The 16,960-nt window shown below is 46.8% G+C and overlaps 2 protein-coding genes and 1 long non-coding RNA gene across 7 annotated transcripts; 2 read left to right on the top strand and 1 right to left on the bottom strand.

The window, feature by feature from the left end:
- Positions 1-245: 245 nt before the first annotated feature.
- On the top strand, positions 246-7,556 carry IZUMO2 (IZUMO family member 2). 2 transcript variants are annotated; one of them, XM_083584071.1, is made up of 7 exons: positions 250-511; positions 2,210-2,284; positions 2,446-2,532; positions 2,883-2,903; positions 4,442-4,522; positions 7,000-7,123; positions 7,294-7,556. In XM_083584071.1, the coding sequence occupies exons 1-7, from the start codon at positions 274-276 to the stop codon at positions 7,334-7,336; spliced, it is 669 nt and encodes a 222-aa protein (XP_083440197.1). In that variant the 5' UTR covers positions 250-273; the 3' UTR covers positions 7,337-7,556. The 2 variants fall into 2 exon arrangements, 1 of the variants encoding a protein (XP_083440197.1); XR_014541301.1 differs by lacking the exon at positions 7,294-7,556 and having other exon boundaries at positions 246-511; positions 2,768-2,903.
- Positions 7,557-9,186: 1,630 nt separating this feature from the next.
- Positions 9,187-16,946, bottom strand: IZUMO3 (IZUMO family member 3). Of its 4 annotated transcripts, XM_083584067.1 has the most exons (7): positions 16,580-16,946; positions 16,408-16,485; positions 14,262-14,351; positions 11,415-11,432; positions 11,204-11,284; positions 10,866-10,956; positions 9,296-9,463 (listed from the first exon to the last, which is right to left on the bottom strand). In XM_083584067.1, exons 1-7 carry the CDS (start codon positions 16,803-16,805, stop codon positions 9,406-9,408), a joined length of 642 nt encoding a protein of 213 aa, XP_083440193.1. In that variant the 5' UTR covers positions 16,806-16,946; the 3' UTR covers positions 9,296-9,405. The 4 variants fall into 4 exon arrangements, with proteins under 4 accessions (XP_083440192.1, XP_083440191.1, XP_083440193.1 ...); XM_083584065.1 differs by lacking the exon at positions 10,866-10,956 and having other exon boundaries at positions 9,189-9,463; XM_083584068.1 differs by lacking the exon at positions 11,415-11,432.
- Positions 10,333-16,272, top strand: LOC310748342. Its single transcript, XR_014541300.1, has 3 exons — positions 10,333-10,912; positions 14,266-14,375; positions 16,231-16,272. It is a non-coding gene; the product is annotated as an uncharacterized lncRNA (long non-coding RNA).
- Positions 16,947-16,960: the final 14 nt, after the last annotated feature.

The raw sequence follows: 16,960 nt of genomic DNA, 5'->3' as shown, positions 1-16,960 counted from the left end.
ATTCTAGATGTGGGGTTTGTGCTTTAAATGTATGATGGCCTCCACGGTTGGAGTCAGTATGCTTCTGAATATTATTTGACGGAAACCACAGGATGTGAGAGGGCTCTAACCTTGGGGAGGAAAAACCGCCCCCCACCCCGGACTGAGGTGTCCCCATCTGTCCTCTCCCTATGCAAACCTAACCCTTGTCAGATGCCCCTTCCATAACTCGCCCCCATTGTGATGTCACTTCCTGCGGAACCTTGAGGCGATCTCATTCCGCTTGGTTCCAGCATGCCTCCCCTAGGACCACTTTTGCGGCTTCTGCTTCTGGCCTGGTTTCCCATAAGCCTCCGGGGCTGCCTGCAGTGCGACCAAAAGTTCAAGGAGAATGTGGCCAAGCTCCGGACAGAGGTTGTCCCAAGCAAGATCCAGGACAGCCGCCTCAAGGAACGGGCCGAAGTGCTCCTCAGCGGTCTGGAGGGGAATTTCTTCCTGCACTATGCCACCAGCCAGTTTTCTGGCTTGGCAGGTATACAAGTTCCAGCTCAGCTTAGCTCAGGGTCCACACTAGACAATCAGGGGGCCTGAATTTCATGCTGATCATCTGACTGGGTGGTGACTGCATGGTTCTTACCCGGGCAGCATGAGTCATCCAAGGCTATGTTCGCTGCAGAGAAAATGTGATTTCTTTATCTAGTAGGAATGGAGGAGAGAGCAGCTGCCATTTGCACTGAATGCCAGCTGACCCAATTTCCACTTCCCAAAACAATGCGTGAACCAAATTGCAGCTTTCCATCAAAATTCACTCTTCTCCAAATGTTGTGATGCAGTTAAAAAAAAACACAACTGCACAAATGTGGGCAAACAGCATAAAAGTGCATATAATCCTAAAAGTAACCTTTTAAAAAATGCATTATGTTAGCAAGAATAATCTTAACGGGGACTTAAATAAAAATTATAATCTGACACAGAAACGTTGCAAAAATAAGAATCCAAAATGGTCGCAGCCGTGCATCCCTACCAGCTATAGCCGTTGGTGGATTGCAGTGTGAAATGTAGCTGTGCAAGGATGACAGACTGGCTACCGCCCATCACATTTCTGATAACGAGCAACGTCTTTCCTCCCTCACTGTGTCCACACCATTTAATGAACTTTTCAAAAAAGACTTTTTTTGTGCATTTTTGTTCACCTGCATCACCTGAGAACTCTCCCTCTCCTTGGTGCACAAGGAATGTGGAGCAATAGTGGGTTCTCATGCTGGCATTCACCAGGAAAAGATGGGTAAGGAGGTGGCAAGCTTTTTTGGGGGGAAGAGTTTGGGATTGGCAGCTGTTCCCCCAGGTCTGCTGGGTTGGTGGCAAGGTCAAAGGAGCTCCGGCAGGTGTGGTGCCAACCCAGAGTTCCCCCAGTGCCCTGGCTCCCAGCACCCATCTTTGCTGCCTCTTTGCTTCACCACATCCCCTTGGGCAGCAAAGGACAAGGACACAGAAATTAGAGGGAGCAGGAGACCTGAGAGTGGCAGAGCTGGGTTTTGTGCTTGAGAACAGGACCTGCTTCTTCAACCTGCCGTGTAACACTCTGGCTGTGCACACACTCCTGTTTCCCTCTACACCCAAAGTGCTCCCAGCGCTGGTCTGAGAAGCGGTGTACGCATAGCCACAACCCATATCTATCCTGTTGTTCAAAGTGTTTTTCCACCAGCCAGCTTTAATCCGAATTGGAGAAAAAGAATGACTTGGCTGCGTCTTAATCCGGTAATGTGTACACAGCCTGTATGGGTATTTAAACCCAAGTTGTTATCTGGAAAGATGCACAATGCAGCTCTGCCTGACCTTCCAGACTCTTAACAGCTGCCTGATATTCTTGAAATCCCTCTGCCCTTTTCCCCTCCCAATTGTTGCTCTCTGCATATTCAGGCTCCTACAGTCTACACAGCATGGGTAGACAAACTAAGGCCCGGGGGCCGGATCCGGCCCAATCGCCTTCTCAATCCGGCCCGCAGACAGTCCGTGAATCAGTGTGTTTTTACATGAGTAGAATGTGTGCTTCTGTTTAAAATGCATCTCTGGGTTATTTGTGGGGCATAGGAATTTGTTCATTTTCTTTTATCCTTCAAAATATAGTCCGGCCCCCCACGAGGTCTGAGGGACAGTGGACCAGCCCCCTGCTGAAAAAGTTTGCTGACCCCTGGTCTACAACCACCCTTTTACTCCCCTTTCCCCCCAGTTAAGAGCAAAGTTGACGCCCTGATCCACGAGGCGAGGTTCAGCACGGAAAGTCTGCTTCAAACCCACCTGACAGGTGAGGATCCGGACTCCTCTCTCCCTCAGGTGCCCTTTTGCTGGGATTGAAGCTCCCAGGGCCTCATTTGCCAGAAAAAGGCCTCTTGGTTATTTCCAGAAGGAATTTGTAGGGGGCTCCCAATGTTACACACATCCTATGTATCTCGATCTACCCCCAAGACCAGGCTCTGTTGGATGAATTGGTTGAATTCCGGAGGAAAACGACTATGAAGCTCAAGGAAGCTTTAAAGGAACACCAAATGAAAGGTAGCAAGTCTCCCCCAATTCCATGTATTATTTTATGTATTTTGTGTTTTTATGTTGTGATTTTATCCTGTGAGATGCCCTGAGACCTGCGGGTATATGGCGGTATGCAAATAAATAATAATAATAATAATAATAATAATAATAATAATAATAATAATAATCTATTATAGATTTGAACGCTGTGCCAGGAAAAACTCCCTGCTTTATTGCAAGGTTCTGTTGATTGTATCGACAGGAATATTTCTGCCCTGTGGTAACGCTTTGGATGTGGAAAGAAAGAAATCTGGGGATAATAGAATATTTGGGGCATGTACACTCATTCTCGGACTCTGCTTTTCTTCCCCTCACAGCTTGCGACAAATCTGCCTGTGGTGAGTTCATCTTGTTGCCTAGCTGGGTATTAAGAGGAGGGGAACCCGGCAATTGAAAGCAAATGAGAACTGTTGTGGTTCTGTGGCGGGGACACATAGCATGCGGCGTGGGAGCAGCTCAAGGAAGCCAGAGTCTCTCGCACGCACATGGGCCAGGGAGGCTGAGGAGGATTTCTCCAGTTCTGCCGTTAGCTGTGTTTGGGCCTCAGGAGAAGAGGAAAGGGAGAGAATAGAGGGAGGGTTTCTAGGAGGCCATCTATACAGCAGGAGCAGGGAACTTTGTGATCCCAGGGACCGCATTCCAAAGTGGGCGACCTTCCGGGGGCCACACACAATGTGATTCTCAACTTTGCTCAGCCGCACACAAACCAGAGGTCTCCACATGTACCTCTCCACATCCAGGGAAGCAAGAGGCGTTAGTGCAGTTTAAGGACACATTCGAGCAAAGTAAACAAAAAAGAATCCCTGGAAATGTTAGAGGAGGTGTGGAGCAGTCCAGTGATGGGTTTGGCCTTGGGAGATTTCTAAGGGTTAGACAGAGGCATGGATAGAGGGCTGCATTTGCCCCCTGGCACTGACATTGCCAACCCCTGCTGTAAAGACATTTATAAAAGCAATGGATATATTGTCAGGGCTGGATTTAGGAGAAAGACAACCAAAAGGACTGGCTTACAGGGAAGGATTAGGGGGCATTTGACTCGGGGGTGGGGGATATCTATCAGAGGCAATTGATTCAACTACCCACCCAGCAACTAAAAAAAATTAGTGCCAGCAGTTCATCTTCATCTGTAAAACAGCCCTAAGTTTTGCTAGTTTTGCATTAATTTTTGTGGGTGTTTTTAATTTGACAGAATAATAACCTAATCAGTGTCATGACTGAACAAAGAGATGCCCAAGATTCTCTTCACATTCACACCCTACATGGCTTCCCTCAAACAATTCTGGGAGCTGCAGTTTGTTAAGAGCCCCCTTACAGAGCTTAAATTCTCAAAGTGGTTTTCAAAAAAACAGTCTCTCTTCCCAAGGAGCTCTAGGAACTGTGGCTCTGTGAGGGGAACAGGGGAACAAATTGCCGCTCCCAGAATTCCTTGGGGAGGGAGGTCATGACTGTTTAAAATGCTATCCTTGTGCTTTAAACGTATGGTTTCAAAGCGGCCTGGGCCTAGACTGGCTTGGCTCCATATGTAGGGTTGCCATAAAAGAGAGGACAATATGACGACCATTCAAAGCAAATAAAGGCCATATGTCTTAATTTTTACCCCTGAAAAAGAGGAAGTGTCCTGGAAAATGAGGACACATGGCATCCCTATGCAGCCATGCACTGCCCAAGACACATAGAAAGATCCTGCCCCCATCTTGGGAATTTTGCAAATCCCTGGACTGCAGAGTGTTGGGATCGGATGTAGTGGGCCTTGCTAGAAGATTAACATCCTGGGTTCTGTAGGCGTACGTTGATACCATCCATATTACTCTCTGGCTGGTGTTTCTTCACACTTTCTCTTTCTCTTCCTCCGTTTCCCGGACTCCTGATACCTCAGGCTGGCTGAGCTATAAAGTGCTCAATTGCAAAGGATGCCAAGAGACCAGCGCCGTTTGCTTGTCGCTAAGCCAGTGCTTTGGTAGGTAGAAAGAGGAACGATTCGTTGGCCTGGGCAGTGTGTCCACGAAGGAGTTTGCGTGATATGTGGCAGAGAAAGTGGGGTCTGGGTTTGCGTGTGTGTCAGACCCACTGACGTGTTTCGGGCGGGGCCAGGATTAGGTCCCACCAACAGCAGGGTCCCAAGGCAGTCTGCACAAGCAGATCGCGACAGCCCAAGCAAAAGCAAGAACCCAAAAGGTTACTCACCAGGGGATCCAGCAGAGGAAATCCAAAGATAAGGTAGACAAGGCCCAGCGCTAATATGAAGACATCATTCCAGCAGCTCTCTCAGCCTGGAGTTAAGCAGGAGGGGCCAGAATCCCACCCACAATGTAGCTGTAGATTCATAGAACCAGGCAGAGGGCCTTCTCGGTAGTGGCGCCTGGCCTGTGGAATGCCTTCCCATCAGATGTCAAGGAAATAAACAACTACAGAAGACATCTGAAGGCAGCCCTGTTTAGGAAAGTTTTTAATGTTTGATGTTTTATTGTGCTTTTAATTCTGTAGGGAGCTGCCCAGAGTGGCTGGGGAAACCCAGTCAGATGGGCGAGGTATAAATAACAAATTGTTGTTGTTGTTGTTAAGTTTCTGGAAGAAGTCCTCCTTGGGAGGAGAGTCTTGCTCACAAGGAGTCCATTTCTGTAAACAGGCACTCCTTCTGAACGTGAGGATGCAGACCTGTCTCTTCAAGTGGCCAGCAGTCCTGGGGCTGGGGAGTCATTCTGCCTCTGAGGCAGAGCTCCCCTCCTGTGGGGTGGGACCCCTTACAGGCTCCTCTAAGAGGTCCAGGGTTCTACATGGCACTGGGCGGGGGGCTCCAGATCCTGATCTGAGGAGGAATCCTCTAGCAAGGCATGACACCCGCTTGGGGCCATCTTGGGGCGCAAGAAGGGGAAGGTGAGACATAAGATGAATTTGCCCCGTCATGTAGGAACAGCAGCAACGAACTCTTCCTGTTCAGCCCAATTCGGTTCAGATGGCCTGACACAGAAGTTGTAAGAAGCTGCCTTGATGGTCCAGTTTGTTTTGCTCTGCTTCCCTTCCTTGGTCAAAGTGAAGTGGTGGAAACACAAATCCCGACTCTAGGCCCAAATGCTGGCAGGAGCCCAGATTAGGATACAGGTTTCGCTTCTGGGAGAATTCATCGGAAAGGTGTTACTCTGGGTGGTGCCATGTGATACCATCTCCAGAAGAGGGCAGCACTTACTGGGTGGCCCATGGGCATTCCTGCACAAATATGAAGCAGGGAGTTTTTGCAGGCCTGACTGAAGAAAAGTCAGAACTGAAGGACAAAGGGCCTAATCTGAATTTGACATGGAAGGATGATGAAATCAGTATTTAAATGGGACACCTGTGGCCTTCTAGATGCTCCCCCCATAACCGCTGACCAGGGCTGATGGGAGTTGGAGTCCAATGACACCAGGAGGGCCAAAATTTTCCCATTCCTGACTTATAAGTGCTCCGCAATATATTGTCTCAGAAAACTTTACCACAGTCTTATAAGGTAGGCCGCTGTTCTTAGCCCATGTTGCAAGTGGTGGCCTGAGAGGCCTATAAACAATGGATTACGAATTCCCAGGTATCGAAAAAGGTTATTTATCTATGCTACTACTGCAGCTCGTGTTTTGTTAGCCCCAAAGTGAAAAAAAGCAAAGTCCCAGCTAAAGAAGACTGGCAACTTAAACTGATGGAATATGTGCAGCTTGTGGACCTAACATATAGACTAGGAGAACAAGAAGAACATACGTTTAAAGAAGACTGGAAAATGTTTATTGAATACATGGAGGAAAATTGTGTCCACTTGAAAATGTTGGTAGCACTGTTGATAAATTCAACAGTGTAAATCAGTTTTGAGGGATGTAATAGTGGAATACTGACTGGTTTAGTTTATATAAAACATGCAGGTATTTATGTTGTGCAAAATGAACCATGGAAAGAGGGGAAGGGAAGTCATTGATATTTTGAGGTTGTCTAAGTGAATATTCTAAAATGTAAAACAGAAATTTAATAAAAATTATTTAAACACCCCCCCCAAACCCCACAATGGATTACATTAAGGCTGCCTAACAAATGCATGGCAGATTTTATTTTTTTTAATTATAGGCCTCCTTATCTACAACCCAGTGTCTTATATATCATTATATATATTTTTCTGTGTTGGGACTAAGCACGAACTGCATTCTTTTATGGAGGTCTCCCTTCTGTTTCGAGACTCATGACTGTGTATGGGAAGAAAGAGATACATTTAAAGCATATCAAAAACACACACAGACCCCAAATCCTGGGAACTGCAGTTTCCCCCCCCCAAACCCCCACCACCACCATTCCTGCCTCCTAAACCATCTACAGTTCCCAGGTTTCTTGGTGTATGTGTGTGTGATGTACTTTTTTCAGTGTGCTTCGAATGTATGGTGTGTGCTCAGCCTAAAACACTGAATCTGGGGTCTCTGCATGCAGTGGATGCCCAGGAACGCCTCTCCCTTCGCTTTGGAAAGCCCATAAAGGACCCCGATATTGCCAAAAATGGAGTCGCCGTTGTCCTGTGTATGGGTGGACTGCTCTTCGTGGTGATGATAGGCGTGTGAGTATAAGCAATAGACCTTCGTGTAGCTCAGAGTCAGCTGCACTGCTCTCCCTCTCCCAGAAAGGGACCTTGAGGCGGGTTGGGGGAGCCCCAGAGGCAACTCACTCAGCGCTCCTCAAAGGGTTAGGGAGGGTTTTGGGGGGGCTCTAACTCTCTCTTTTCCCCAGGATTATCAGGTACTGGAAAAACCGGCTCTTCTTGTACATTTAGCAGAGATCTGCCCCTTTTCTCACCCGTAAGGAAAAGGTCCTATCGAGCTTCCCAGTTGTGAAGTCTGAAATGTGGTCTGCATACCTTCATTGTAACAACCTCCAGAAATCCTTTTTTTGCCTCCAAAATTAGTGTTTTTTTTCTGGTTTACACCTCTTGCCCTCCTATCCTCTTCTTATCCCTCATATTCACAAAATAAATACGCACAGACACACCCTGATAGTTGTCTGTTTCTGTCCTCTCTTTTTGGACTGCAAAGATCTGGCTTTAATAAAGTCTTCCTCATTCCCTCCAGCCCACAGACCAAGGTGTTTAGTAGGCATGAAGGTGGAATTCCATTTTGTTTGCATTTTAATGAGAAGCTACCCAGTTAATACTTCCTGAACCAATACGTGAACTGGAACAGACACCTGCCCTTTGAAATTTGAACTTCACCAAATTTGCAGCCAAACGATATGTAAAAAAAATACATTATATTAAGGGGAAATGTTAGTGGAAACAAACAAACAAACACAAATGCATCATATGCTTTTGATGCTTACAAAAATATGTGCATTAGTCAAAACTGCATACAAGAAAGTTTTTACCAGGGGAAATTTAAACTAAGACGCTGATGAATTTTCAAGGGTTTTGGTTTTTTTTTTTTGTTAAGTTGCAAATTGCCGTGGAAATACGGAGAACTGAATTTAAGACTGGAGAAGTGAGAAGCTTGATTGATGCATCCTTACTGTCTAGACCAGAGCTTTCCAAACTGTATTATGATGCGTTAATGTGTCGACTGCAGTGCGTAAGTGTGTCGTGCAAATGCTACCCGTGCTCTTCATGGGGCTGGAAGGGGGTTCGTTTAACCTCCACTTTCCTAGTAAAACTGAATTACCATATTTTGTTCATGTATAAGACGGTGCTTTTTGCTAAAAAAAAAAAAGGCAAAAATTGGGTGTTGTCTTATACATGGATAGTGAATGTAGAGGGGGGATGTGTGATTAATGGCAGTGGCAAGCAGGAGATTGGCGGCAGCGATTGGGCAGGTGATTGGTGGCTGCTGCAAGGCCTGCTGGTGATTGGCTGTGGGTGTGGCAATTGGACAGGCAATTGGCAGTTGTGGCGAGGTGGGCAGGTGATTGGTGGCTGTGGCAAGTGGGCGGGTGGGTTGGTGGTGGCATCGAGCGGGCAGACAACTGGCGGCTGCAGCGAGGTGTGCGATCAGCAGTGGCTGTGGCAAGCGATTGGCAGTGGCAGGCAGGCAGGTGAGCGACTGGTGGAAGCGACCTCTCCCACCCCCCACCCCCAAAAAGCTAAACAACTTAATTTATTAAATTTGGGTTAAAAAAAAATAGGGATCATCTTATACATGAGGGCATCTTATACACTGAAAAATACGGTATTGTGTTGCAAAATGATGCATGTCTAAAAAGTGTGTCAGCAACATGAAAAATTTGGAAAGCTCTGGTCTAGAGAGTCTGCCTGCCCTCCCAGATCTTCCTAAAATCCACCACAGGGGCTCTCAACTCTCTCTTCTCTGTTCCCTGTGCAGAGGAAGGTGACTGAGATGATCAAGGGCCTGGAAACCAAGCCTTATGAGAAACAGTTGAGGGAGCTGGGTATCTTTAGCCTGGAAAAGAGGAGACTGAGAGGAGATATTGTAGCCATCTTCAAATATCTAAAGAGCTGTCACTCACATGGAAGATGGAGCAAACTTGTTTCTTCCTGCACTGGGGGCTAGGGCCCAAACCAGTGGATTCAAGTTACAAGAAAGGAAATTTCAACTAAACATCAGGAAGAATTTTCTGACAGTAAGAGCTGGAACAGACTCTCACGAAAGGTGGCGGACTCTTCTTCCTTGGAGGTTTTTAAGCAGAGGTTGGACGGCCATCTGTCATGGATGCTTTAGCTGAGAAAATCCTGCATTGCAGGGGGTTTGACTAGATGACCCTCGGGGTCCCTTCCAACTCTATGAAATAAGAAGCAAAGATGTTCTTTTATTCCAAGTGTAAATATTTGTATTTGGTCTAACCAGCAGAAGCTCACAGATGAGGGGGTCCTGGAAGGGTCCAGCGGCCTCTAACGCCCTAAAGGCGCAGTGCTTTTCGCAGCATCTGCTTCTTGTGCTTGACGCACACCCAGTACCTGGAAGTGTGGGAAGTGTGGTTAGTGAAGGCGGAGAAACTCCTGGGTCTTCTGGGTCCAGAATGGGGCCTGGTCTACACATGGAGGCAGAATGCTGAGATGGTGGAGCAAACTATATCACTTCAGGCTGCAGGTGGGAGATGCCATTTTTCTTTTTGAGGCTGTGCACATTTAAAGCTCGTGACTTCTTCCCACCGCCCCCCCCCCAAAATATCCAACAAAGTGTAGGTTCAGGATGCTGGGAATTGTAGTTCTGCGCAGGGTAAGCTACACTTCTCAATATATTTTTTTTGGGGGGGGGAGTCAAGTGCTTTAAATGCATGGTGTGTTCACAGCCTTAAATGCTCCTCTGCATTTGAACTCCCTGCAACACAAATCAGAGAGAAAGGCTCAAGACTTGCCCCCCCCTTTTTTTGCTGCTTCTTGCTACAATCTCAACATTCTCCAATCTCACACGGCTGCATATGGAGCGACTGGTCAGCATTTCTCAAACATTTTGAGAACTGCCCCCTCCTCCATCTCCGGACTTGAATTTAAACCCAGGTCTACCTTCTGGAATCCTCTGTATATGCAAATCCCTGCACACATGGGGGGGGGACCCCAGTCAACTAACTTTCCGTAATAAACAGAAAGCAGAAATTAAGCATGTATTAACTCTGCTTGGATTTGAATATCCTGTGTCCATCAATCAAGTTTTCAAAATCTTTTGGAATTCTGGTGGCAAGAAAGGAGAAGTACAGTGGTACTTCTAGATACGAACGGGATCTGTTCCGGAGCCCTGTTCGCATCTAGAGGTAAATGTATCTAGCGACGGCACGTCTGCGCACATGTACGTCGCTTTTCGTCGCTTCTGCACATGCTCATGACGTCATTTTGAGCGTCTGCGTGTGCGCAAGTGGCGAAACCCAGAAGTAACACACTCCGTTACTTCCAGGTGTCCGCGGAGCGCAACTCGAACGCGCTCAACTCGAAGCGTATTTAACCCGAGGTATGACTGTAATAGAAATAGGTAGGAGATTTACTCTGGAACCTTGAGGTCCAGAAACGAGATTTCTGAAAAAAAGGCAGCCAATGTTCTCAGAAATCTAAATTCCACACCACATTCTATGCTTGCACTCCTTTGAAGGGCCACAGTTCAGTAGTAGAGAAGCTCTATGGGTTGCAGGCAGTCCCAGCTTCAATCGACAGAGTCGACAGAGGTGGGTCAAGTGAATGGGAGCAGCTGGCAGCAAGAACTCCTGGGTTCCTTAGGATGGGAGAATGATGGTCTTGTGTACCACAATAGGGTTGGTGCCCAGTGGCTTCTTTGGGAAGGAAGGCAAATGCCGGTCAGGAAACCTGAAAGTTTGGGCTCTCGGATTCTATGGGAAAGGGAGCGAACTCTGCAGAGCCATTTACTCACACAAGAACAACTGAGGTCACCAACACAGACTCGCAAACAAAGAAGAGGTAAAGAACAACTTCATTATATTCTGCAAGGCGTCTGTCTTCCACTAGGGGGCAACAGAAACATCCTTTTAGCCTCTTGCGTTTGGCCGGGATGAGCAACCCTCTCTTACCTTGCTCCCTGGTCCAGCCACCCAAATGGTGGCTTTCAAATGGGAACAGGAAGCGAGAGTTACAACACGTGTTGGGAGCCAATTCTTAACAGCCAAGAGTGGAGGTACCAATGGCCACTTTGTGCACAAGTTTGGGAACAGAAGGCAGAAGCTGGAAGCCCCCTACCCACCTCGGTCTTACCTCCACAGAGCTCTCCATCAAAGCATTGGGTGGCAATACGTAGGCAAGTCCAGCAGTCCAGGACAGGGCCCTCAGTCACTGCTGCAGAGGGAGGAACAAGGCAGGGATCTGGGGGGCCTCGCTGGTGCATCCGGTTCCAGTCCAGGAGGCTGTGTGGGCAACTTGGGGGGCGGAGGAAGGGCTCTGATGGGGGAGGGAGTCTGATACTTACTGCAATCCTCAGAACAAGCTGAAGGGTGAGGGTGGAAGAAAAGAGAGAGGCCTGGTTTAGAGACCTAAAACCCAGACAGAGGGAGTCTCACTTAGCTGGTACGCAATTTACAATTATGTTGTAATAAACAGAAATCTGCCGTTGTTCCCTTATGGGGGACACAAGAGCCCTTATAGAGTTCTCTGCCGGTTCTCCGTTGTAGAAAATAACAGAGGCCAACCAGAGAATATTGAGAAGCAAAGCAGTTAGTAAGCCTGATCTTTACTGAACTGTTGCAACAGGGTGCCCCCCCTTCACACGCAGGAGAAGGAGGACCCTGAACAAAGGTGTGCCCTCCCTTATATAGACATTTTTAATTGCGAGCCCTGGAGTCCCAGACCACCCCCAGATACATCATACCTACATCACAGAAAGGGGTGTAGCTCAAGACCATGCCCCAGACACATCATACCTACATCACAGAAAGGGCGGTCTACAACAGAAATCTGAATGCGTTGTTTACCTCCTGTCTGGCAGGTTACCTGTTAATGCTTACTTGATTGGATACCATGGGGAGCCTGGCCAGTCTTTTGTAATGATAAATACTTAGTTCCTGAGCCAGGTCACAGGATCACCCTATTCATACACAGACATACCCTTAAGACAGGATTTGTGAATGAAAAGACAATGGGGAGGCTTTTCCATTTTCCTTGACCTTGCAGAGAAATCATTTGGTCAGTTTGGGAGTCAAAATGGTTTCAGGGCTGTTTTCTTGTGCTGCTTCAGACATGTGGTTTAAATATTTATGTACATGTTTGCTTGGTACATTTATGAACATTTATTGTATATATAAGACCTTAATTTTTTTATTTCAATGTGCAAGGAATCAACTCAAAGTTTGGCACATCATAACCCACCTCTGCCTACAGCAATTCAGTTCCCCCTTTTATAACGAAGTTCTTCCTCCAAGTGAGCACGTTCTGCCCAAAATACAAATATGTATATTTTAAATCTACGTCTGGCGCAGCAAGTCACCTGCTCTTTTCTTGCTCCCCCTCACTGAACTGATGATGTTTAATACAGGAAGTTGTTACATGGTCATTATTCTTGTGTTTGTTATTGTTCTGTATTTAGCCGTATATTTTTATTCGTAGGTTTTATTCCTGGCCATATCTCCAGGGTCATCGGTGTGTGCCCACCCTCTCCCAGGCACTTTGCATGGTGCCTGAAGGGCCCCATCTCTCAGCTGAATTCCTTCAAATGAATTTGGCCTTGAAAGAAGTTTTCTGTTGTAGTCAACAGAACAGGCTGCAGTGTGGGCTTTATGGTAGTGATTGTGTGTGTGTGTGTGTGTGTGTGTGTGTGTGTGGTGCCAACAAATGTTACACTTATCTCTCTCACCCTGACCTAGCCACTGTGATCCATGCGACGGTCACCTCCAGACTGGATTATTGTAACTCGCTCTATGTGGGGCTGCCCTTGAGACTGACCCAGAAACTCCAGCAGGTGCAGAATGCCACGGCGAGACTCCTTATGGGGTCTTCGCTGCGAGACCACATTCATCCGGTACTATACCAGCTGCACTGGCTCCCGGTGGAGTACAGGATCAGGTTTAAGGTGCTGGTTTTAACCTTTAAAGCCCTATACGGCCTAGGACCCTCGTACCTACGGGACCGTCTCTCCTGGTATGCCCCACAGAGAAACCTACGGTCTGCAAATAAAAACATCCTGAAGGTCCCAGGCCTCAGAGAGGTTAGGCTGGCCTCAACTAGAGCCAGGGCCTTCTCAGCTGCGGCTCCAATCTGGTGGAACGCTCTGTCACAAGAGACTAGGGCCCTGCGGGACCTGACATCTTTCCGCAGGGCCTGCAAGACAGAGTTGTTCCACCAGGCCTTTGGTCAGGGCGCAGCCTGACTCCCTCCTCTGGCAACCTGCACAGAATTTTGCTTAATGGTTGCCATCAACTTGATTTTAATTAATTTTTATAATGAAATATTTTTGGAACGTTGGATTATTTGATTGTTTGATTATTTGATTGTTGTTAGCCGCCCTGAGCCCGGCTTCGGCTGGGGAGGGCGGGATATAAATAAAATTTATTATTATTATTATTATTATTATTATTATTATTATTATTATTCTGCAAATGTGCCCGTGGTCCTGAAAGGATTGACAGTCCCTATCCTCTACCTATTTTGGAAAGTTGTTTTTCTGTTTGCTATATCCATTTGGGCACCTCTCAAGATAATGTATAACTAAATTTTGCATGATGGCTCCTGAGATCAAGGAGCAGGTTTTTTGTCTAAGTTTGGATATACAGTGGTACCTCGGGTTACATACGCTTCAGGTTACAGACTCCACTAACCCAGAAATAGTGCTTCAGGTTAAGAACTTTGCTTCAGGATAAGAACAGAAATCGTGCTCCGGCGGCGCGGTGGCAGCAGGAGGCCCCATTAGCTAAAGTGGTGCTTCAGGTTAAGAACAGTTTCAGGTTAAGAACGGACCTCCGGAACGAATTAAGTACTTAACCTGAGGTACCACTGTAATTGCATGTCATCCTTAATCAGGATTGCGGACTGAATCTTTGAAAACTGCATCAAATTTAACCACTGATTTCAAAAGTGCACCGATTTTGACCGCTGATTTTGAAAGCACACTGATTCTGTTTCTCATTGTTCCTGAGCAATGCTGGCTACAAGACTGCCAGTAGCGGTATTTTATACATAGGGAGAGGGCACCCCTGGCCCACCCTGAGCCCCAACCCTGACCCCAGGATTCCCGGATAAAGGGGGAAGTGAAGGTCAGGGCAGTGGGTTAGAATAAGAGGTGCTGGTGCCTTTAAGTGCCCTGCTTTCCCTTCCCGACTGGTACCGAGGTCGGCGAATTTCTCCAGCGACTGCTGCAGGCGCCTTCGCAGAGATACCCGGAGCTGATACAGGGAGAGTTGCCACAGGAAGACGCCTGAGGAAGGAAACAGAGCTTAAGGTTTGTTAAAGGGAGATAATTCCTAAGATGCTGGGTTAGAATTTTAGCTTGGCAAAGCTGCGCAGCACATAAAAAACCTGACCTCTCAAGTTATATTTAGGATTAGGGTTAGTGTTATGTACTGAGTTGAATAGGATCCAAACTGTAGCAGTCTGATTGGTCCTAGAACAATAGGATTCAGAATGCAGCGGTCTGATTGGTCCTAGAACAATGCAGCAGTATGATTGGTCGGCAGGAGCCACCCAATCCAGCTCCAGATAGAAGTGAATCCACAACCTGATTGGCCTACAGGAGAATTCCGGAATTAGCCAATCACGTGCAGCCCATTGTGTAAATAATGTATATAAAGCAGATACTTTGAGGGGACTTTCATTCCCTCCTCACCACTATGAGCTGAATAAAGAGCATGAGTATGTTTCAGTTAGGAATATACTTGGAATTAATTCTGTCACTAAAATATCAATCCTGGCTTTGTAGACTTCCATCAGTGGCTTATCTGGGTTTCAGGCAAGAGTCTCTCCCCCCCCCAAGCCCTTCCTGGAGAAGCGGGGGACTGAGCCCGGGATCTTTCACCTGCAAAAATGGATCTCTGCCATTGAGCTGCAGACCTGCTTTAGGTCTGGGATCAAATCAGGGGTCCCCAACCTTTTTGGACCCATTTCCTTTGGAAATGGAAGAAACAGTTGGGGCACCAAAAATACCCATTTCACACACAAAAACTCGCAATGCTCAGAATCCCCTCGCCCACAAAACATGTACGCCCTAAACAGCAATAAATAAATAAAATTAGGGGGGCAGGGGCCTTAGCAAACACAAAGAAGAGCCTTATGAGGACCCATAGTGCCAGGCTGGGGAGTTGGGTTAGGTCGTGAGCACAGGAGATCAGAACTTCAAATCTTAGGAGAACCACCTAAATATTTGGGTGATCTCCCCACTGTTGTGACGTGGGTTTTGTGGTTTCAGCTCTCTTGACATAATATGCTGGAGACAGTTCTGTAGTCACACTTCTTTATTAAAGCAAACTAGACTGAGAACTGAGGAGGGGAGAGCTACATTTATAGGGACAGGGAACTAGCTAGAAAGGATACATTTTGGAGGGAACAATCTCAGGCAATCACAATCCTGCCTTTTGGAGGAAACCAATAAGACAGAGGATCCAAATACAGCAGCTTAAATGAACCAATAGTAGCTGTACCCTCTGGAACCAAAAGGCAGTTACTTTACCCTAATGCAAATACAGACAATAATCATACAGATATAAAATCCTTTGACTCAATACACAACACCCACCCCACTCCCTATGCTGATTGAATAGCTTTATGAGATTCAGCGTTTAAGTAGGACTGGGGAAATTTGTCCATTTTAGTTTCTCTCAGTTTCTCATTTTTCCACATTTCCATATCAGTTTGCTTTTTTTTTTAAGTCCTCCAGAAAATTTCTCAGCATTTTAGTGTGATTCCCACCCCCATCCCCCAGCATACACCCATTTTTGTGTGCTATTTTGCCTCACATAAACATTTTGGCAAAGCAATTTCCCCATATAGAATGCATTTCGGTATGCTATTTTCACTAATATATGCATTCACGCGGAACGCCCTCCCATCAGATGTCAAGGAAATAAACAACTATCTGACTTTTAGAAGACATTTGAAGGCAGCTCTGTTTAGGAAAGTTTTTAATGTTTGATGTTTTATTGTGCTTTTAATTTTCTGTTGGGAGCCGCCCAGAGTGGCTGGGGAACCCAGCCAGATGGGGGGGGGTATAAATTTTATTATTATTATTATTATTATTATTATTATTATTATTATTACTATTATTAGGCAAAATTAACCCTAGCCTATGTGTCTTCCCACAGATGATTTGGCTGGCGAGCTGCATTTCAAGATTTGGAGAAGTGAGTGCGAATTTCGGGAGACGGATGTTTTCGTAGGTGTAAAATAGGTTAAGTACACATTTCAGCACAAACTGCATCAAATTTCTCCCAAATGCAATCCCATCCCCCCAGCTCCTTCTCTCCTTCCCCCCAGCTCACCTTTCCAGGTTTTGCTGCTCTTGATGTCCCTCAACTGACTAATAACATCTGATTTGATAGACATCACTCCTCGGACATCTGCAAAAGAGACATTTGTGGCTGTAACCTCAACCCTTCTCCACCCCGCCCCAGATGTTACAGCCCTGCCAACGCTTCTCTGCTCAGTTCGCACCCAGCACTCGCTCGTGCATCTTTCGGAGGAAGGTGCCGTGCAGGTCAGCAAAGGCCTGGATGTGCCGTTGTACGAGGGCGTCTCGGTCAGGAAGGTCTGCTGGGAGCATTTCCAGCAGCAAGGTTGCCACAGAATCCAAGAAGCGGCGGTCACACTGAAGGCAACCAGCCACCGCCTGGAGGGAGAAGAGCCAAAGGGGGAACACCAGCAGGAACTGGGGTGCCATTGCCTCTTCCCCTTATTGCAGCTGGTGAAAACTCTTCCATGAAGTCAGGAACCACTGGAAAGGCAACCACCTCCATGACACACGGAAACGTTGCCAAGGAGAGAGAGAGTAAATAGATGGTGTGTTTGGCGCTAGTCTCTGTGATGCTACAACAG

This window comes from Podarcis filfolensis (assembly GCF_964270895.1).
Source record: "Podarcis filfolensis genome assembly, chromosome: 13".
NCBI classification, from domain to species: Eukaryota; Metazoa; Chordata; class Lepidosauria; order Squamata; family Lacertidae; genus Podarcis; species Podarcis filfolensis.
The sequence above is the reverse complement of the archived record's forward strand: the minus strand, read 5'-3'. Positions and strand labels throughout refer to the sequence as shown.

Coding starts and splice junctions, on each gene's coding strand:
- IZUMO3 (XM_083584065.1), bottom strand. CDS start 16,805: ATGGCACCCCAGTTCCTGCTGGTGTTCCCCCTTTGGCTCTTCTCCCTC. Junction 16,486..16,579: donor GATGCACGAGCGAGTGCTGG/GTGCGAACTGAG, acceptor TCTCTTTTGCAG/ATGTCCGAGGAGTGATGTCT. Junction 9,464..11,203: donor TGATGGAGAGCTCTGTGGAG/GTAAGACCGAGG, acceptor CCACACTTCCAG/GTACTGGGTGTGCGTCAAGC.
- IZUMO2 (XM_083584071.1), top strand. CDS start 274: ATGCCTCCCCTAGGACCACTTTTGCGGCTTCTGCTTCTGGCCTGGTTT. Junction 512..2,209: donor CCAGTTTTCTGGCTTGGCAG/GTATACAAGTTC, acceptor CTTTCCCCCCAG/TTAAGAGCAAAGTTGACGCC. Junction 4,523..6,999: donor GTCGCTAAGCCAGTGCTTTG/GTAGGTAGAAAG, acceptor CTCTGCATGCAG/TGGATGCCCAGGAACGCCTC.